The sequence below is a fragment of the Rissa tridactyla genome, chromosome 2 (assembly GCF_028500815.1).
Source record: "Rissa tridactyla isolate bRisTri1 chromosome 2, bRisTri1.patW.cur.20221130, whole genome shotgun sequence".
In the NCBI taxonomy this organism is placed as follows: Eukaryota; Metazoa; Chordata; class Aves; order Charadriiformes; family Laridae; genus Rissa; species Rissa tridactyla.
In genome coordinates this window covers 146,354,587-146,377,789 of record NC_071467.1, presented here as the reverse complement: position 1 = coordinate 146,377,789, position 23,203 = coordinate 146,354,587, and the positions used below count along the sequence as shown (strand labels likewise).

The following is a 23,203-nucleotide window of genomic DNA, read 5'->3' as shown; positions in this document are numbered from 1 at the left end:
GCTATGGTGTCAACTGCTGCAACTCAGAAGCAAACAACAAATATAATAGACCTCTACAGACAACATGTGGTGACCCTGTCCATTGTCTCAGTTCCAGCGTTCCCATCTGACCATCAGAGCTCTAGGAATTTACAGGCTGGAATTCACTTCCATGCAGAGTAGGCTGAATTTCACAATCATTGCTGCTAATGAAAATACTTTGTATTAAAAATAACCCCTCAATCCTCATATTCATTGAAGTAGGTAAGAAGTGGACAAAAGTCTCCCAGATGTGCACCCCAAACATGAGACTATAAAGTTATTCTCTCTTCAAGTCTGGACTAGAAAACATTTGAAAAATTTACATATGTCATAGGTCACTTAATTTAAGAAGTTATGCTCACTTACAAAAAAAATTGTCACGTATAGCTCCCAGTCATTGGGGTTGGAAGGATTCCTTCCCTCCCACCCCATTTCAGTAGTAAGTTGAATTGTAATGCCAAGTCTGAATCAGCCCCTCAGAAGGCAGAAAGTGCCTAAGATCTGATTCACACAGTAAGAGCAAAATATTATTGTTTTTCTGAGGAATATCCCATTAAAAATAGCATCTAGGTGCTGATACCAAATTGCAAAGGTAAATACAGAGTAGTTAAAGCAATGTATTTAACAACCACAAACTAATAAGGTAGCAAAGCAAGATTTAGTACACTCACCACAAGCTGATTCATCAGACTTATCAGAGCAGTCAGGTCTAAAATCACACTTCTGGATCATCTGGATGCAATGGCCAGAGGCTTTACAGACAAACTCCTCTTCTGTGCAGTTGTTCATGGGGAGCGTGGCAGGAACTGAAGTTCCTGAAGTAGTTGTAGAGATTGTTGGCAAGTTTCCTTTGAAAAGCGAAACAACAAGATATTGAGTGATAGGACTAAGACATTCTAGTTTTGTAATGATTTCTCCCCTTGCTACTCCCACCTTTGTCAAGGATATAGCTTTACTGGAAACATGCCTGAGTGGCCAAGTTGAATGACTTAAATTCTGCCCAGTAGGAATGAAATTGAACGTTTCCTCAGTGGAAAGCACTAGGTTGGTCATGCTAGCCAACCACCATTCATACAATCCTCAACAGCTGCAGGAATTTATTTACACCTCTTACCTGCCTTTCAAATTTGAATTAAGTCAGTGAGCCGTTTCAAAAAGCTAATGCCATGGACACTGACAGAGCAATCACAAAAACGTAATCTCCCTGTGAACCAAGGCTAACAGATTATTCCGATGATAATGGCTTTTTTTTTAACACATCAATTACTGCAATTGACTGTGGAAATTACTATGTAACCTTCTTAACTTGTAATTTCATCACTGAAAAAAATATTTTTTTCTCATTAGAAAAATTATTTTGAGGTCATCATCTTGTTTCACCACTTCCTTTGTGTTTCGTTCAAACTCATTACCACTTCTTTCAAATCAATTGTCTTTGCCTTTCCCCCATTTCTTTATGATGAACCTTTCTTCAGGCTTAGTATCATTTCTTGAAAACCCTTGCTATTATTGTTCATAAAAGGAATTTTCATTATATAACTCCTTCTTTAAATTTAATTCTTAATGAAATTATTAGCTGTAGTGCACAATGCACCTGAGCAATACACCTGAGTTAATTAAAAAGTACATGTGAAGACGTTTTGTGTAAAATGTGTCTGGGTCAGCAAGGAATTTTTTTTTTTCCCCTGAGGCCTGGAGCACTAAGACTGATAATAAATTCCCCATGTGCAGGAGCTATTTCTCTTTCATAAGGTAGAAAGCACTTCTATGACATCAAATGAATTATACTCCAATCAAATGAACGATACTTCCATAATATCCTAAGACTCAAACAAAAGACTTAGGGGAAGGAACCTTTTGAAGGAATAATTGCATGACATAATAAATGTATGTACAACTCATAATAGTAGCAAGGACCTTATTGGTAAGAAATTCTTAATTATAAATGCCACATTCAAGTCTCTACTCCTAATCCACTGCAACAGGAGAAAAAGTACCATAACCTTCACGACACCTGAAAGGAAAGGAGAATCAGCTCCTTTCTCTCTTTTGAAATGGTTTATTTTCTATAATTTATGAAATACCATTTTGTTGAGAGTAAGCATCATTGAACAGCCATTAGTTAGGGCTTTCAAATGATGCATCACAGCAGTATGCTCAAGTTTTGACATCTTTAATATTACTTATCAGGGACTTTAACATCAAGCTATCAAGCCCATCTCTCCTTACTCAGTATTTTGTTATTTGAAGTGGAACAAGAGCAACTGGGCAGCTACTGTTTAATTCTAGAAGGTTCAGGGAAGTGGGAGTCCCACTTTTTTTCCCTGATCCAACTTGCATTAAATATGGTGAAATATGCCATAGCTATTGACTATTTTGCAGATTGTTCTCTTTGACTCCTTTTTGGTTGTTGGGATTTTTCATGATGTGAAGGAAAGAAAATAGAGGCAGGACCCTGAAAAGTTCTCAAAAATTACTCCCAATACTAAAAGCGTTTTTAAAAATGTACAGAACACAAAACCTGTTTCCTATGCAGCTCTGTCTGCCATTATACTTGAGTATTTTTGTTTTATCTTTCCACAAAAAGTGAGCTTTTTTTTCTTATTTACGACATTTTAAACACTGACTCTCTGCACTTTGCAGCTTCTTGTTTATTTGTAAAGCTTTTTTTTCATACCTCATTTGTAAACATGTAGGAATTTTTTTATTAGCTTTTCTTCCTCGAATATAAGGCATTGTATATTAGCTGAGTATTTACAAAAAAACCTTTATATTCAAAATTTTATAATGAATGTTGTACACTATATAAACTTGGTAAAATGTGAGATAATTACCTGCAGAAGAAACATGCCATATGCACTTGATATTCCTAGTAGACCTAATCATATCTACAAGAAATTTTTGAAGTAGCAGAATAAAATGCATCTGCACCAGGATTTTTTAGTTAGTGTTAGGATGCTAATTTTCAGACACTGTCCTAAGTTATTTGCTGTTCTACAGCCCTATTATGACTGTACATCAACTGTCACACCATATATAACACTGTAATGCCTTCTGCAGCTAACACCAGTGCTCTTAAAATCCCTTCTGTGATGAAATGACAAGTCTGGAATCTGTGTCTTGAAGTACATGTATTTTGGGACATAATATGTTACAATTCTGTAGACATTCTACTGCCCTAGGTAGCAATGACTTCTGAGGGCAGGCTGTTCTATCATCTGAACTGTTTGTGCGCTGTAACGTGAGAGCAGTTGGCACAGTAAAAACATTGAGAATTATTGACATCATCTACCTGGACTTGTGCAAGACATCTGACACTGTCCCACAAAACACCCTTGTCTCTAAATTGGAGAGACGTGGATTTGATGGATAGACCACTCTGTGGACAAGGTATTGGCTGTATGGCTGAACCCTAAGAGTTGTGGTCAACGGCTCGATGTCCAAGTGGCAAGCAGTGGCCAGTGGTGTCCTCAGGGGTCAGTACTGGTCCTGGTACTATTTAACGTCTTGTCAACATGGACAGTGGGATTGAGTGCACCCTCAGTAAGTTTGTCAATGACACTAAGCTGTGTGGGGCGGTTGATACACTGGAGGGAAGGGATGCCATCCAGAGGGACCTGGACAGGCTTCAGAAGCGGGCCCATGTAACCTCATGAAATTCAACCAGGCAAGTGCAAGGTCCAGCATGTGGGTTGGGGCAATCCCAAGCCACATGCACAGGCTGGTCAAAGAATGGATTGAGAGCAGCCCTGAGGAGAAGGACTTGGGGGTTTTGATTGATGAGAAGCTCAGCACAAGCCAGCAATGTGCTTTCACTGTCTGGAAAGCCAACCACATCCTGGGCTGCATCAAAAGAAGCATGGCCAGCCTTCGAGGGAGGTGATTCTGCCCCTCTACTCTTCTCTCATGAGACCCCACCTGGAGTACTGCGTCCAGCTCTGAGGCCCCCAACATAAGAAGGACATGGACCTGTTGAAGTAAGTCCAGAGGAGGGCCACAAAAATGATCAGAGGGCTGGAGCACCTCTCCTATGAAGACAGGCTGAGAGAGTTGCGGTTGTTCAGCCTGGAGAAGAGAAGGCTCCGGGGAGACCTTATAGTGGCCTTCCAGTACTTAAAGAGGACCTACAGAAAAGGTGGAGAGGGACTCTTTATCAGGGCCTGTAGTGATAGGACGAGGGGTAATGGTTTTAAACTGAAGGAAGTTTCTTTTTGCTTCTAGGAATCAAGATCTCAAGCAGTTTGGAGGCTGCACGCTTCTTACCGAGGGTCTTTTGGACTTTACCTGCACAGCAGAAACTATTTTGTGCTGATGGCTGGATATGAGGGTCTGAAAAGCAAGGAAACAAGTCTGGCTTTCCTTGTCAGGCATAAGTCACAGTTTGATCAGGTTTTTGCTTTTCCGGTAGCAATATTTACAAATTACAGCAACGAGTCAGCTCACAGCTAGGAGATGTACACTTTATCTCTGTTCTTACCATTATAAAGGGTACAGCCTAGAAAAGACATGTCATCAAGTCCAATGTCTCCAGTGAAACCATCTCCTACGATACCTTTCACCAAGATCTAGGGAAACAAGAATAACAAAACAATTTTTTGGTGTGTAGTAAACTTCCACTTCTCACTAAATATTTCTTATGAATTGACAGAGGAGTCGTTTACCACATTTCACACTTCAAATGAGATTAAGTTCATTGTAGGGGATATATTCTATTTAGTGGCACTTTACGAAAAAGACATTATTATCAGCTTTCACTAGTGGTCATATTAATCACAGTGAACTATAACAGAATGGTTGGCTTCACAATCGTGCAAATCCACTGAAACATCATTGTGATATAAAATTATGGCAAGACGTTATCATAAGTGGCATATTATGAATAGCTCCTTGGGTACTTATTGTAATAACATTAATCATGATTAACCATAATAATATTCATGTGAATAAATTATATACCCTTACACAAATCTAACTGTGATGAAAACAATTAAGCAGGTTAGAGATGTGCTATGAAACCTTATAAAGAATAATATTCTATTTTATTAGAGTTGCCAATGCTGTATACGCTTGCTTTCTTGTTATTGTCTACTGTCAAGGAGTGGGAGAGGTTAGCATTTGTAAAATACTCTCTGGGTGACTGAATAATCCTCTTTTCTTCTGACTGCTGCTGAATGGTAAAAATCCAAGCAAGTGATTAGGGAAAGATTTAGTAAGAATTTTCTTAATTTAACTAATCTATAAATTCCTATTGATAAAAAATAAACCCTCCTCAAACCATACATTTTAAAAAATATAAATAAATGGTTTTGCTGATCCAGTGGGGTTCAAATGTTAAAGTTATTTCTTTGATTTATTTTTTTTTTAAATACTTATGTCACATCTTACACACACACACTCTCAAAATTCCAGATTATTCTGGAATGCTGCATAAAATTTCAAATGCATTTTTCACTGTTCGTTCGTCAGTTCAACAGACAACTCCTATAAAGGAATGGAGTATAAATAGTTGCAAAAATGTTGCAATACCGCTTCACAGTATTGTTAGATCTAATGTTTTTGTTGTGATTTACTTATTTGCAATTTTCTTTGCAAAGAAAGCTTATTTTCAACAGGTAATGAAGCACTGCTCCTTACTCGAAGATGTAAAGCAATTCTGTGTAGATATGTGTCTCAATTCTTTTGATCAAATATCATTGATATTCTGGAAACCTCCTCACATCAAATATAATTTCAAAAATATATGCTTGCATTTCAAATTTCAGTATTTCTTTTGTCCTATAGTAAATGAAGTCCTGTAAAGGATTTCCAGTTTCAGAAATCAGCACTGTGTATTAAACAAGCTACTCAGTAACTTGAGGGAAATAAGAGAATTCATCTACACACTAAGAACCATTGCTCACCTGGTAAGCAGAGCTTTTATAAGTCACACTTGAAATTTATTAACATGTAACAGGAGGAAATAATATTTAAATGGTGCAAGGAATGGCCTGAACACTGTAAAAGTAAGAGAATAACATCCGTCTTAATATGTTAACGCTGACAAATTTATTTCTGTTACTCTGAAGTTGAATGTGGATAGCAAATTTATTGCTGATGCTGATACCACCGGGGTAAATAAAAATGATTAGTCTTCATTTATAGATAATGTCCATTAGACAAAATAAATGAGTATGCTAAAAGAAGATGGATATATGTACCTTAGTATGGATATGCTAAAGATGGGTTATTTTAGCATAAAATGTATCTAATGTGAATGACAACCAGAAATGATAGCATTATTTCTTGCTGCTCTCATCTCAGTATGGGATTCTTATTTTTCCCTCAGAATATCCACAAATGTTCTTTACAATATTACTCCAATCTTTTGTTTCTTGTTTAGGTTAAAATGGGGCAATGCTACAGTACTGGTACCAATAGCATAAAAATGCTTAGAAACAGGACAAATCAAGACATCTATCACTTGGAATTGCCACGTAAGAAAACCTATTATTCCAAAATGACAAAATTCCTTTGAGTGTAATTTTGACTGGCAAACACACAGCAGTTTAAATAAAATTTTGGCTTTGTTTTCAAAGCATGAATGATTAACTACTCAAAATTAATTACTTATAAATGAGCTAAAATTCAGATGAAGAGGCAAAGGATTTGTTAACTCAACTTACACAGTTATTACTAAGAAAAACCCAACCCCCCTCCAAACTACACTATTCTTCTGTGGAATGTTAACCAGTAGGTCAAGGGGCTTTTATCCTCACAGCTCCCTATACCCGTCTCCCCTGCCATGACATTCACATGGTCTGAGGCCATCCTTATGTATCGTCTTCCGCAAAACTGTCTCTAGAGGATGTTGCACTTCCACACCTTAAGAAGGAATACTTTTAAGGGCATAAAAATATCCAAAGACAGAAGTGGCAGGACACAGTTCTGCAGGGGAAATTCAATTCAGAGAACCTCTTTATTGTTATGACGACGATTAGGATTGTATTCCTTAAAATCTCCCCATGCAAATTGTTTTTTTTTTTATTTATTTATGTACGTGGAGACTCTTGACACTTTGGCATATAGCATGAATGCAGTAATACAGAAAATGTAACAAAGGTACAGACTTAAAACTGAAAATAGGACCAATTTATGAGTTAGGGCTGCAGTACAAAACTTAGTCTCTCTGCAGCTGTGGTTAAACACTGACCGCTTAAATTAATTTGCCAGCTGAAATTCTGCAAACTTCATAAGCTATTATTAAACAACCTCGAGGGAACTCGTCTACCATGAAGCTCATTTCACATCTCATTTATTATTTGAATGAGGATAAGTAGTTCCCAATTTCTCCAGTTTTCAGAACTCTAGAGTTCCAGTCTCAATGAAATCTATAAAGGTAGCAAAAGGTATGTTACATAAAAAAGGGGGAAAAAAACTTGATGAAAAGCATGTATGTATTAGAATGACTCTCTGTATACAGAAAAGGATTTATCCCTTAAGATTTTGAATAAAATAGGTTTTTGAAGGGTGAAGGAACACTATGACAAGTGTTAGTAGAGGAATTACAATGGGTAATACTGTTCTGTACGTTTCTGTCACTAGCCAAATCCCACTGAAGGTTAGCAAAATAAAATCTTAATTTCCATACAATCATAGTTTAAACTAGATTGGAATTGTGAGGTATCCAAAATTCTGAAAATTTCTAAATGTCTAGGAAATAGTGATATCAGTTATGAAGTATTTACCTAATAATATAGCCAAACAATATCTCAGATTTGTCACAGGAAGTGTCAGTTGTGTTACTTAGGGACTTTATTAGTAGTCAGAGCATGCTATTTTGACTAGGTTTGCTATGATTATTTCTGGCAAGAAACCATGTGATTTGGTTTGAAGAGGAAAGAACAACCACACAAGTGGATAATAGTATGAATAACTGACAGAACTTTTGCCAAGTAACCAATTTCTTATGATATGATGGAACTTTTGTAATTACAGATAAAGGACAAGCCATAAAACCACAAATTGTGTGAAATCTGTATCAAAATTTCTTGCTACAAAACTCCTTTTTATCAAAATACCTTCATCAACAGTCATGTCACAATAAGTCTTCACAGTAGGAATTTTTTTTTCAAGAACACATGAACATATTCCTATAGGGATATGCCAAGAAGTTCATAGAAAAGGGAAGCTATTTACTGAGTGAACACACATTTTTTTTCAGAAAAAAATGTGATTTAAAAAAAGTCTGAGAAATTTAGATTTAATTTGACCTCTTGAATTATTAGTTCACGTCAAATAAGACGTATTGGCTTCTTTGATAAGTGAGTCCAAACATGGTAATTTATTCGTCCCTGGTTTTGTGTCTCTGCTTCCTCAGCTGCCATCAAAGGAGTAGGCACTGTGGGACCTGAGACCGTTTCCCAGATCTCTCGTCTAGGTGTCCAGTAGTTGCATCCTGACTACACGGCACTGAACTTTTTCTCTGTACCTTCCGCACCATAGTTTCTCTTGGGAAAAAAAAAATAAAAAAATCTGAGTGTACTGGCAGAAGGGGTGCCACAGCATGTTCCAGCTTTCCCCCTCATGGAGGGAACAACTGGACAATCAGGGCTACTACACATAGCGTGGAGCCCTTCTGCCCCCAAAAGCAAGCACAAGTGGAGAGAGACCCTCAGCTGCTGGAAAGATTATCAACATTAGGTCACCACAACATTTTAACAATACACGTAGAAAAGCTCAAGATTCCACTGCCCCTCTTCAAAACCTACCAGCCCTTTCCTTTTGTGTCCATCTAAAATGCATTAGAAGTTAACATCTCAAGACTTCAAAAGTCTTCAAACACGAGTCCAAATGAATTCTTACCAATGATCTTAAGCATATACACATCACATATGAAAAATCTTGTGTCAAATATTTGATGTTTTATAGTGTTTGGTTTTACAAGATACTGAAAAACACTAGTTCTAGCTCAGTAAAGCACTTTATCACACTTCACTATAGGCCTGTGAACCCTCATGCTGATTTATGATGTTTTTTTAAGCATTTCTCTGAAGTGCAGGGAAGAATCACATTTCTATCCTGTTTCAGACTCTTCACTGATGTTGGTGAGACTGATGACAAGCATAATACTAATAACTGTTTACTTATTCTGGGAGTCAGTACTTTGCTGTATTAAGGCCACAAAACTTCACTCAAGAGAGGTTCATTCTCTAATTCATTCATTCTCTAATATTAACATTGGAAGAATTTTTGCACAAGTACTATATAGTCAGTGTCTAAAAATTTCTGAGATTCTAGCTTTATAAAACAACATGGTTAGCCTGCCCACTTGGGAAGCATCTATCTAGTAATTATAATGATAAAGCTATAATTAATCCAATTTAAGGTCACGGTTAGTTTTGACTTCATCTGCAAAGATTTACAAAAGTCTCCTCTATTTCAAAAGATCATGGCAGAATGATATTATTTTCAAAAGCAACCCAGATGGAAAATATGAAGTGTTAAAAAAATAAAACCAAAACAAAACCCCAAAGTCCCAGAAGACACAGAAAAGTAGAAAGAAACCCTCTTTAAATCTGAAGATATTTTTCAGTCTCAAAATTAATTTAATTTCTGTTCAGTTGGCTACAGGGGCCCAAAAATGCATTTATATCCTTTAGCAAGTCTTCTTTTTGCAATATTAAAAATGTAAATGTTTTCTTTCTATAAAGAGGATGGATAATGATATTTTTTTATTTACTTAAAAATCACTAAGTGATGAAAATACTTGACAGATAAGGATATGCTCAAAGACAATACTAAAACATCCATGGTTAACTGAGCAACACCAAATCTAGTCCAAAAAAAACCCCAAAAGATACTGTAAATTTTCTCCCACATCTAAGGTACAAAACCCCTTATTGTTCCTGTATAAATTTAGGGTTTGTTTTTTTTTAGAGCATCAGTCATTTCCAATAGCTGCCTTCTTAATTATGCAGGCAGTTTAAGGATTTAAAGGCTGGATCTAACTGATAGGCTCTTTTGACAAGGATGCATACAAGAGAAAGTAGGTGAGCTGTCGTATGGGAATAGCAAATCAGCGGTAAGGCTGATGGTGGTGTTTTTACATGATCAGCCTTTATTGGCTGTAATCATATTATTGTACCCTGGACTACTTTCAGATGGAATCTCGTCATCACTCCTTTACCATAATTGTTTTGCTGCTTGGGTGACCTTCCATGACAGGCGTATGCAGGTTCAGCAGCTTACACACATATTCACTTATGCACTACATAGATCCTTTCTTTCTTGCTCCCAACCACCATTTCCCCAGATATTAAAAATAAATAAATAAATATATAATAAAATTACAGGATTCTGGTTGTGTCGCCATGTCACATTCCTGGGCCTTACTGTTGTAAAAGATGTGTCCTACATTTACCAGAGTGGCTTCTTATGACCTGAGTACTTTTGTCCCTCTCTCTTGTACCCTGGAACATGTCAAGATGTCAAGGGCTGAATAAAGACATCTCCACATCTCTATCCAGAGAAGCCTGGATAGGACTTTCATGGACAGACTTGTATCTGGTCTATGCAATGCTTACTACTAAGGCAATTCCTTCATGCTGAGCTAAGGAGTATCCTGAGAGAAGACATGAACAGTTTTCTTTTCAATTTTTATGAAAACTTTTGGGCCAGCAACTGTTGATGGCACAACAACTGGATGATCTTTAAAGGTCCATTCCAACCCAAACTATTCTGTGATTCTGTGAGTCTACATCAATGAAGGATTAGAAAATGTGGGTAGCACTTCCCTGCCTATATTAATCTATTGGCCAATTAATAAACAATTGCTCAGAGGCAACTGCATACCAAACTGTACAGGTCAGCCAGCAACCGCAGGCTTTACATTTCCACAGTGAAAATAAAACTGAGAATGATGACTATAAACAGGTCAGAAATCAATAGCACAATGTAAGTATGAAAACCAGGGTAATGTGCAACATGCAAGCAGGTATCAGGGATGAAACAAGTCAACACACAGATCAGAGAGGAAGAAAAATAGTTAGTGCCCAGAAAGAAAGCTACCAAGCTCCAGCAAATATGGCTGGATATCCATGTATGTGGAGTAAAATTGGAGAAGCAGCAGCAGAAGCATGTGGTAACCTTTAATGGGGAAAAAAAAAAAAAAAAAGAAAAAGAGAATCGCTGAATACTTAATCTCATCAGATTATTAGGGAAAGTGCAAAGGAGAGTAGGAGAAGGAAGATGAGGAATGACAAATTGAAAGTTGAAACTGAAGCTGTTACTAGAGTGGAAATCCATGATGACATGGTAGTGAAAATCACTACCAGGGAATGGATCAAAAGCAATAACAGAAAAATGATCACAAGTGGGTATTACAGGTGTAATAAAAATCTTAGAAAGGTCCTTGATAAATTCAGAGCTGCTTCAACATCAGAATTTAATGAAAGATATGTATCTGACCAACTAAACATTAAGGAACTCCTACTGGTATGTCAGCATGCACTGAAAACGAGGGCCTGAACAAGGAAGCAAGCAGACAATCAAATCAAGGCAGAAGGCTAACAACACTTGACAATAATAAACCTAGTTCAATAAGGGTGAAAGAAACTGCAGAAAATCTGAAATCACAGTTAGAATATCAAAAAGGGTGAGCCTTTCGATGCACCAAAAGCTGTTGGCAGCACAAAGCCTCATAGCATGAGGACAGATGTACCAGAGGTTAGGTCAGCTGTCCAGCTAACTGCAGCGTGTGTCTCCCAGTGGAATACTGCCACATCCACGTCGGGAACAAAACAGGCATGAATTGGTAGCTCCCAAATTCTTGACAGTATATCATTGGCGGGAGGTTGTAGCCTCATTGTTATGCTAGTAGCCCCTAACAGACTTTTCTTTCAATAATTTGCCAGGTTACTTATTGATTCCACTCATACTTACATGCACCCAAAACCTCCCTCAGCAATCATACAACAGACCATACTAAAATAGTATAAATAGTATTTCCTTTTTTTTTTTTTTGATTGTGTTGCCTAATAGGTTCACGTAGTACCTCTCATTCTCTGTATTCAGATAAATCATTAATGATCACTCTCTATGACAGTGTTGACTTGATGTTTCTCTGTTACACCTCAGTCATCTCTCTTTCTAAGAGGAACACTCTTTACTCAAGTATTCTAGAAAAGGTCAAATATTTCTACTTCAGGCTTTTTTTCAGCTTAATGTTCCTAGGGCAAATACACAATAATTTTGATTTGTTTTCTAGGATACACAGAAGAAAGAGCACAAACTGTTCAGAAACAGTTTCCTTCTAACAATACTGCAAGTAAGGATAAGACCTAGCTGCACGTACTGATATGCAACTGTGGCAGGCTGAAACACGGTCTCCTCACATTGCTTTTCACACTAGGAAATTGTACCTCTCTTTGGGGTGATAAAAATGTATGTGCATTATACCAGCAAAGCTGCATGCAAGAAGTAGAACATGGCTAAATTGGGTCAGCTCCATTTTCTGGAGTACACCAGTATAAGTCCAGAATTTCAACCTGACACTTATCAGTTAATGATAAGAAAAGACTGAAAAACTCCCACAATTATGTCGATCTACAAAATCACTGATGTTACAAACCCCACTGAAAATTTCTCTCAGGGATGCTATGAAATGTGATATGAGATCTAGAACCTGTAATATCAACAGTTCTGATGCTTGTTATGTAGGAAGTGAAATTTGAAATTTTCTTACTTCAAGGATATTATAGCTGATGAGGAAGCCTAGCAAGTCATTATCTTTTCTTAAATTGATACAAAGGGTATTTAGTCTACTATAACAAGTCCTGCTATATTATTCATGTATGAAATATAATTATCACCGCTAAAGACGCATGAAATAAAAACATTAAATTCTGAAACCTCACAATTTGCCATAGCACAGACCTTTTTTTTTTAAAGAGAACTGAAAACCACTTTAAAAATAGTTTGTAAATTAGAATTATGCCAAAAAGCCCTTTTTTCACTAGAACCCTGAGTTTTTCATTACAGAAATGGAGGGGGGTTGTCAATCTGCTCAGAAAAGTAATTGCAAGAAACAGCTAGAATTGAAGAAATAATCAAAGAGTGAGCTTTGTGATCTTGTTTCACTTATTACAGAACAGCTCATCAGAATCCACAAAGAAGAATCACTATCTCATCTCACTGAGGAATGAAAAGGGAGGGTGAGAAAGTAGGTACTAGTTATGTGATTGTGACCAGCTACCTAGTAGTACCTTAATTACAGTTTTTATCCCTTCCTGTCTCTCTTTTTAGATGAATGGTAAGAGCCTGGATGCAAATAATATATATTTACTACTCATGTATTTGACACTGAACCCATCTTATGTCAAGATTATACCAAAACCATAATATAAGAAGTAGGTGGGTATAATTAAGTAAAACCTAACACAGCCCTATAAGGTTAACCTAGAAGGTTAAAAACCCAACTGTGATTACGCGCCTCCACAACTAATTCTATGGCTAAAAGATAAGAGTAACTGAAAATAAAACATGTTCCGAGTGAGCTAATTTGCATTTGAATTTGAAAATCTTTGTAGAGAAAAAGTATAACATGCCCTATATCTCCATAGTAGAAAAGAACAGATGAAAAATGAAGATTTAAATGAATGTGTCAAAGGACAAATCACCTTAATCTAGTGTCTCCAAAAAGAAGAAAACTTCCTCTAGATTCTTATCTGTCTTTAGACAAATTTTGCTGCTAAAAAATAAAGTAGATTCTTGATTTAACACCATGCAAGAAGTATACTTGAGGATTCATGTGTCGGAACTAATAATGACTAACACTTCACCCTTACCACTTGAACGGCCATACAACTGATATTATATTTGCTGATATTGTCACAGATCACAAATAATACATTATTAGTGCTGTGACTAACTTAGAAAATAATTTCTGAACTAATTTTCTCTTTCATGCAAAGTATTGTGAAATACGTTTATTTTGTCAGGGATTTTTTTGGAAGCGACCCACGGCTTCCTCTTCAACAGACAGCTAACGGCTGTTAGGGGTAAAACTTCCAAGGTGGCTGTCTGTTTAAGTTGGGACCGATGACTGAAGTTGTAATGCTTCACCTGGTGAATATCCTGTTGTAGCAAAGTAAAACAAAGCCTTCCTGAAGGCTGCCCTTCATTGCTTCATGTCTGCAAGGGTAAGGGGACCCTGGTGATTCCCAAAGATGTTTCCTGCTTTCTGATCTAGAAATGATGCTCAGTGACTGTAACAGGGAATGTCTCCCAGTTCAGCACCAGGTGGCTGCAGCATCAGATACTACGAGGAACTTAAAAGGGAGATGGCATGTGGGAATCCCTTGGGATTCTACGATTTACAACAACAACAAAAAAAAAAAACCACCAAAAAAGCTGTACCTACAGATGTATTGACCATTTCTACCTCGCAGAAGCTGCAAGAGACAATTCACACCATACTATGTAACACCAAGCAAGACAAAAGGATTTTAGAAGACAGCTAAGTTAATTCTTTTTGATACATTTACAACCCACAGTAAAATGCCACCTAAGCCCTTTATAAGAGAACATCGGAAATAGGACCGGTCAGCACTTATGCTTTGATAGGTCAGCCTGAATAAGATATGGGGATATTCAGAACATCAGAAGACTGTGAAGATACAAGGCACATTTTGCTTTTACAAAACAGAGGTACATTTCAGGATAGAATGTATTTTTTCCCAAAACTGACAAAACTTTTGAATATATAAAATTGTCTTGTTTTAAGTCATGAGCAACAAATAGTGCAACCACTATACCCGAAACCAACATATTAGAGTTTCAAAGGTACAAATAGCAATGTACAAATCAAAGGGAAAGGGATCCGCTGTGCTTCAGCTGTCTGTCTTCCAATGTTTGGTCATATTCCAGACCATTATATCTGGTTTAAAATGCTGTTCAGGAGCTTGAGAAATCTAATTTGCACCATTATCAATATACTCAGGCACACATGTTTCAGAATCAGGCCCTTAAAATACAAACAATTTGGATTCTATACTGAGAACATCAAAATAGTACAACATATGCTAAAAATAGTAGCTGAAGAAAGTAGGTTGGCTTGTATTTGTAGAACATGTTGCTATTCTATATTCATAGCAAATGTGTCATTCTAATTTTCAATCAATATTCCATTACTTTCTAAGCTAATACCTAATTGATAATAAGAGCAAAATTATTACAGAGGATTTGGTTGTTTACTTTTCTTAACCACTTGTAAAATAGGAAAATATCAAATGCATTTTATATCCACTGAATTGCAATTTTATTTTGCATATAAGCATCCATAAGCTAGTATTTTTAAATAAATTTTCATTATTTATTTTCTCTTGATTTTGGTCCTTGTTTTTCACACTTCAAGGGAGAAAGTTTTACATTTGAAGAGAGATGTAATTGTTTATATATGATACCCAAAGTATTAGAAGTTTTAGCATCTATACTTAATATAGCATTAATAATTAATTTGTACTTAAACAGTGCATTTGCATTTTTAAGTTTCATAACAGACAACCTAAAAAATGTAGACTGATCATTATAAAATCATCACAGAATATTAGACTTCTTTATGTATCACTTATACTTTGGAGTATCAAATATATGTAATCATCTTTGTTTACAGAGGTACACATACATATTGTAGATGAGAAAAAAGTGAATTGGATTGGGGCAAAGGTCATTCTTTTTCTTTTTTTTTTTTTTTTTTTTTTAATAATATGATTTGCAATATAGTAAAGTTGCCCTAGGTATCGTATAGCTGACACCGTAGATATGTGATTTACATCATGACTAAAAGGAGACTATACTACTCAAAAAGGATTGTAACACAGAATTTTGCCACTGTTCGTTTGATATCCCCATTTCCTTTTTCTGTATCCACAGAAATTTGAATGAAGAGAACCAGTTAACACAGCAACATTTATCTGAGATATTAAAATAGAATCTTTGCCCTTTCTTCTGAGCAGAAACTATTTCAAGTATTATGATTATTCAAGGAAGATAAAAGCAAACACTATTCATCATCAATATAAGTAGGCTACCATGGACAGATTGTTATTTTACTACCTTTTCAAATGTACTTTTAAGGAAAAGATCTGTAGGCAAACTTCTCTGGGAGTTTAAAATAAATGTAGATCAACTAAAATGACAAGTATACTCATCAGCCTATTATTTTTCATGTTGAAACAAGTGTCTGATATAGTAAAAAGGAACATCTTTAAAAGGAATATATTCTTAACCTAAAATTTGTACAAAAAAAAAAAGTATAATTTCTTGCAGATTTTTAAATCCTTTGCAGATTTGTGTGTCATAGCAGTTTGGATTCAAAGAGAAACTCTGTATCGCTAAAGCCAGAACATTTTTATAAACATGTATTTTTGGATAGCTTTTGTTACTTGTCAGCTTTAGTATTTGAGAAAAATGCCTAATTTTGTCTCAGAGAACTGCATTCCTTTCATTTAAAAAAGTTACCTCTACATTTCCCTTTTCACTCATCCAGCTATTCCTGCTCTGCTCACTGATGTCACATTTAACATTCTGATGTAAAACATCCGATGTAACAGCAACAAACTTCAGCCACGGTTTGATGGCAGCTAGAAAAAAGATTTACTGAGAAATTTAAGACTCTGAAGTTTAGTGGGAGCTGGTATGAGCAAAAGAAGTCTTCTGCCAGAGCATTCAATTAAAGGCCCTACATAGCTATAGAATTCCCCACTTTCAAAATGGGATCTGCCTTTCCAGGTGTCCTCAAGTATCTTTCTTGGCTGCTTTGAATTTTTGTCTGCAAACTCCTCCTTTTCCTAATAGTGTTAGTGTATAGGTACGATTGTGTATATGCTCCCAAAGTCAGCTTCCCATGCCAGTAAATAAACTGAAAATGTGAATTTGAGGGATTTGCTATTCATTGTTAGCATTATGTTGATACTCTTTTATATTTCTATAAAGGGTCTTTGCAAAAAATGAACACTATCCTTCCAGGTGCCTCCATGCAATCGCAGTAATATTAAGGCCTTTCCTCCAAAAGTAACATTTAGACCTTCTCTCCACCTAAAACTAATCTTTTGGGAAACAAATGTGGGACAGTCTAAAGGAAATATTACTTTATATCAGATTTAAAAGGAAGGGATTCTTTTTATAATATATTTGGGGCTGGGGCGGAGGGGTGGAATTAAGTTAATTTTGTGACCAGTTGGCAGTCACGTGAACTAATGCCTTCTCTAATAAACCTGCAGGTTCATTAGTCCAACCAGAATAAACAGTTCACACATAGTGAAATGTAAACAACATGCACAATTTTTAAAAAGTGAGAAAATAAATCAAGATTTGTAGCTGTGACTTACTATTATATCTTTCTCCAAATGATATTTGACTGTTGGCCTAGCATTGCACCCAAATATTTTGAACTGATATTTTTTCTGACGTAGAATGAAAGATTAACATGTAACACTGGAAAAATAAGGCATAGAAAAGGATATTCCTTTTAATAGTCCTTTTTCCATGAATGAATCAAAATTTTGCCAAGCTCTTCCGTAGCAGATTCAGATAACTTTGTTTCACCACATGCTTGAAAACAAAAATAGCGCCTACTTTAAATACCCCATGTTCCTACTCAAAACGTTGTAATCATGTGTTTTAGGGGGAAAAGTAAATTCCACAAAAAATAAATATTCCAGACATATTTCCTCAGGAAAACCCTACAAATGTATTTCAAAGTCAATTTGATCAGACAGTTAGAAATAGCTTTGAGATTGCACAGTCATTTACATACTCACAGTGTTTTACATGGCAGCAAATAAGCACTTCACAACCCAGAAGGATCATACCTGAAACGGCTTAAAGCTGCTGATGTAGAGTGTCTGCCTGATCCATCTGTTTCCTTGATTTCCAAACTTGTACCACAACAGCCATCCCTTGGTGTTACTCACAGTTCTCTGGAAGACTGACAGCTTGTAAACTTGCGTTCCAAACATATGATAATGGAAGCGGAAAACGCAGGTTCTGTTGCCAGAAGGGCTGAAGAGAGGACTAAGCAAAATTGCTTTATCTTGAAATTGGTGTGGCTCGGAGGATTCCATGTAGAGGTAGTGTCCCCTGGCTGTGCCCGTCGTGTGATCCTTCAACGGGCCTGTATTAACCGTGGGGGTTGGGCCTTGTATTCTCATCCAGTTAAAGTCATCCTCAACGTCCTGCTCCCAATTGCACAGCCCGTTTTCAAAGTTGCACTGTAGGTCAGGGTCTGAAATGAAAACAGAACAGACTGTCAAGCGAAAGCAGAAAGAAAAGGTAATTGTGTTTTAATATGCATTCATTAACTTTCCAGCATAATGAAAAAAAAAATAAAAATCTTTGTCTTCTTGCGATAATTTCTTTCTAATATAAAGAAATACACATATCCTCTCCTTGCAAAAATTCACCTCTGAAGAATAAATATACACTTGCCTGGACAAAAAATAAAAAAATAAAATAAAATAAAATAAAATAAAATAAAATAAAATAAAATAAAATAAAATAAAATAAAATAAAATAAAATAAAATAAAATAAAATAAAATAAAATAAAATAATATAAAATAAAATAAAATAAATTTTTACTTAATTACCTCCTCTTTCAATATATATCTGGCAAACTGTACATAATAAACTTATTGAATAAGCAGAATGGTGAAGAACATTTTGTTATTAAAATTATTAATTTTATGAATTTTTTATAATTAAAGCATGCAAGGTTCTTTAACTGAAATTTAACTGAGCAAAGGATTTAAAAACTGAGGTTAACTGGATGAAATAAACAACAGGATAGCCTTGTAGGTGTTTGTAATAAGTGACCTAACATGTTTTTGCATGACAGAAGTAGTCCTAAAAATGGGTTGTCCTAAAAAAAAAAATCCCTAAAAATGGGATCTTTATTATCCTTAATAATAGTAGCTTGGTAGCTTTATCGAAGCTAAAGTCAAGAGTGGCATTTATAACACAATACATGTTATTATTTGACACCAAGGCAAAATATATTGATTAGACCAATTGCTTCCAATGTAAAAAATAAAAGGCGTATCAGAGGTGGAAAACTTGCATTTCATCTTTGCATCTGCTCTTCATAAACAGTAACTGACATAATAGCCAATTGCTTTTTTTTAATTAAGCTATCATTTTTTATGATGTTTAAAACTGCAAGTCATATAATACTTTTTTACTATAAACTTCAAAAATGGGTTATTAAGAAGATAGACATTTTACAAGTGGGAAAACTGAGGTAGGCCGAAAAGCTTTCACTTTCTTTTAAATTCAGATCAGTTTTAAGTTGATATTCAGCAAATATCAGTGTAGGCTTCTGTCCCCTCAAGCATGTAAGGTGTCCCCTGTTTCTCAAACTCATTGAGATCTGCATAATTTAGTTACCTCAGAATGTGATAAAGAAACTACTAGTTAACTTTATTTTATATTAATGTTCTTGAGTTCTTAAAATTGATGAATGAATGCTTCGGGGAGAAAATCATCAACAGCAACCTTCAGCACTGCAAGGTGAACGTCAAAAATGTGAATGACCCATAGTTCGCTTCAGTTCTTACAAGTTCTTTCTCTGAAAGGAACAATTATGCCCAGCATGATGAATGTCTTCTAGTACAGATATTTTTACATTTTCTAGGTAGAAAGAGTTACAGGTCATAAAAAGATAAAGGACACACACTCCTCTCAGTCCATATAGGTCTTCCACTGTACTTCCGTCAGCATAATCAAAGACAGCGTGTTAACCTAAGTCATCTGGCAGACTTTGAATTCTCTCTTTTAAAATAAACTTGTAATGCATATGTACGTTTTACAAAAGTTAAAGAAAATATGACTCTCTCGAATAACGGAGATTGAATTACATTTATCCTCAGTTGTAACTCATCATATGCATTCAAGTTAAAAATTTTCAGAGTCTGTTTCAACAGTAACTGTATTCAGTTGAATCATAACTGGCTGTGACATTGATAGGCTTTAACAGTACTGAGCTTTTTTACTCCAGGGCTGAATTTGGCAAGTAAGTTTTGGTTTGACATAAAGTAAGCAATGATGGAAAGTACTTACTACAGTTGTCTTCATCTGATCCATCCCCACAGTTATCCACAAGATCACAGACCAATAAACTGTCAATACACGCTTTTGTGTCTCTGCACCAGAAACGACCGGGACCTTCACAACTTAATGCTGGAGGTGGAAGAGCACAATTTTCAAATGTAATATCATCAATTGCTGAGACGCCGTCATAAAAACCCAGACTGATTTTATCAAGTGATAATTGGAAAGGACGTGGAAGGCGTCCAAGCTGAATGACTGCCTTCAACCATTGATTTCCCATGTTGTAATATGCCCTCCAAAGGACAGTAGGCTGTTTCAGCCCATCCACAAGCAATTGCATCTCTGCTGCTCCAACTGACTGTCCATAATTGTAATACCTGAAATGATAAAAACAGTTAAGGGTACAAATAATGAGAATGGACCACGTCAAGTATAAAGGCTTTTCTGTCATAGCTCCGTGAAATATAGGAAGTGCACAATGCCTATTTCCAGTTTACCCCTAATTCAATCCACTTTCTGTACAATGGTAGGGTAGGCTGCTGCATCAGTCCAGGGCTCATTTCAAGAATTGAAGATTATGAGAGAAGAAGCACACTTAATTAAATTATAACCCACTACTGAAAAGAAATATTTGCTTTCATATTAAGAAATGAGCACTGCTCACTCAGATGCATAATATGTGTTTAATGAATTTAATTCAACACAAAATTGTAAGGTTTCAGGAGGGAAAAACAGAACACTTACTGAATGCAAAAGCACCTGTATCTATGTTAGTTATTGTTAACATGCTGCATTTTCACAGCATTTTTGGAGGATCTCAAAACATTTAAAAATCATAAATATTTCGGTGAGCAATCATGCAACAAAACCAGGAACAGAACCAGGAGCAGAACCAACAACTTGTAATTTCCGGACCTATACTCCAACTTGAATTCTTGAGTCTCTGACAAAAAGCCATTGCCTCTTACTATGGCAAATGTAAACTGCACTTAATAATATTATAGTCAGGTCAAACATTTATTTAAAAAGTAGTGCCACTTTTTACTTTAGTAAATAAATTATCATGATTTACTTTTTCTGTCCCTCTTTGACAAGATTGCACAAAAACAGAGACATGACAACAACAGAAAGGTTTGGGGTTTTTCTATGTATATAAAGAAAGGACTGGAAGAAAAGCTCCAATTCTTGCACTGGATCTTTCACTTAAAGATGATTTTGGATATTGTAGGTAACTCAAGGAGCTACTAGATTTTTGGATGATTTTCTGTTCTTGAACAAAATTCCAAAACATTTTCAAATTTACTTAATGACTGGTATTTGTCTATGTATATGCAGACACAATCCTTTAATATAATTTTGCTCAAATTCATCCCGTTTCAGTTCTGTTCTCCCATTGTTTCGGCTTATTTCTGCATATTGTTCATAATGAAGATTATATGATCAAAGAATATGAAGAAATAAATACTGTAGAGGAAGGCGTGTCTATTGCAAACTATAATCTCAGTTTCAGTCCAAGAGAATCAATGTGAGGTGACCCATGAATTTTAAATATAAATGATTACATACCAAAAGGACAATGTACAATTTGGTCCAGTTTGCCTGAACTTTGGGCTTCGCAGCTGCGCTACTTGCGAAATGCTGCTGCTGTTTTTCAGGATGAACATAAAATGACCTATCAAAATAAAACAAACAAACAAACAAACAAAACCTTTTCAGGCTGAAGAAAGAAAGTGTTTCCAAAGGTTTTTAAAGCATTCATGGCCTCCACTTTAAATCTGATTGAAGAGCAGGTATATCTATACCACTTCCCTGTTTCTAGGCTTGGCTTGTCTTACCTTCAGATTTGTTGTAGGTGTGATCCTGCGGTGGAGCTTGCTTCTGAAAAGCAGGTGCAAGAGCACTACTGGAACTTCTCACCCAGTCAAAGCCATCTGCATTTACACTTTCAGTCCAACCACAGCTCTCTCTTTCAAAGTCACATACAGCAGCTGATGAGGAAAGAGACATCATTTTATCTCTGTACGTGACATTACTAAACAAGCTTTGCGGTATGAAAAGGGAATAAAATGTTTCTAATATGTCACCGATGTTCTAGGAAGAAGTCTACGAAAGGGGTGTGGGGAGACAGGGTACAAGATGAGGTATTTGTTTCATAACGGATAAAAGAGCATTCCCACAGGAACAATCAGCCATCGTTACAGGCAACGTATTCAGTAAAACAAGTCCTTCCCCCTAAAGGCACTGCAACCAAAGCTCGAAAAGCAGGCAAGGAGGTGCTGACAACAGGCCTCATGATCCTCATCTTACAGAGCAGGAACACAGAGCACACAAAGCAGTAACAAGCCTTTTGCAAGATCTTTTAGGGAATCTACGTTGGAGCAGGAAATAAAATCCCTTATTTCCTGAATTTCAGCAAGTACGATAATGACAACGAAATCCTCCAGTTATAAGAATGAAGTTAAATATCAGGCATTACTGAGACTATGATATCGGTAGGAGGAGGAAATCTCTGAAACACAAACTACTGTAGAGAAAGAGATTTGAAAAATATATTCAGCGGCTTTCTTCAATTCTACACTTAAAAGAGCGCTGACATTTTACAAAATGTGTATAATACAAAATGAAGGAAAGAAAGGAGTGGAAGGGTGTCATGTCTGAATGAATGTAAATTGACAAATATTTATTATGTTAAAATGAAGAAACATCAGATTTCTCTTTTATGCACTTTAAAAGGTCCTCATTAAATCACAAAATGAGATTGAGTAATTATAACAAGCTTTTAATGGAAAACATTAAGAAAATTATTTCAAGAATTTTTAAGCAATAATTTATTAATTATTTACATAGAACAAGTAAACAAATATTCAGACATGACTGTCAGAATTCTACCGTTATCTTATAACATCTTTATCACAACTCCCAGTGGCCATAGCATTATGGTATAGAAATCATACATTTCAGAATCAAATGAAGTTTCTTGGAAAATGGGATTGCATGAATGTTTATTGATGGAAGATATGGCAGCTTCCTTGTTTTGTCTTTCTTTTAGTTCTTCCTTAAGAAGTGTGTCACATTAAGTTATAAATCATTTATTAGAAA

At 35.9% G+C, this 23,203-nt stretch overlaps 1 protein-coding gene across 1 annotated transcript in view; it reads right to left on the bottom strand.

Annotated features, from left to right (window-relative positions):
* MALRD1 (MAM and LDL receptor class A domain containing 1) overlaps positions 1-23,203 on the bottom strand; it is a 273,631-nt gene that overhangs the window by 179,402 nt on the left and 71,026 nt on the right. The window contains exons 15-20 of the mRNA XM_054190597.1: positions 21,940-22,092; positions 21,671-21,776; positions 20,114-20,481; positions 17,871-18,283; positions 4,499-4,586; positions 693-869 (exon numbers count right to left, since the gene is read on the bottom strand). Coding sequence (XP_054046572.1) covers positions 693-869; positions 4,499-4,586; positions 17,871-18,283; positions 20,114-20,481; positions 21,671-21,776; positions 21,940-22,092 — 1,305 coding nt within the window. The remainder of the gene's footprint in view (positions 1-692; positions 870-4,498; positions 4,587-17,870; positions 18,284-20,113; positions 20,482-21,670; positions 21,777-21,939; positions 22,093-23,203) is intronic.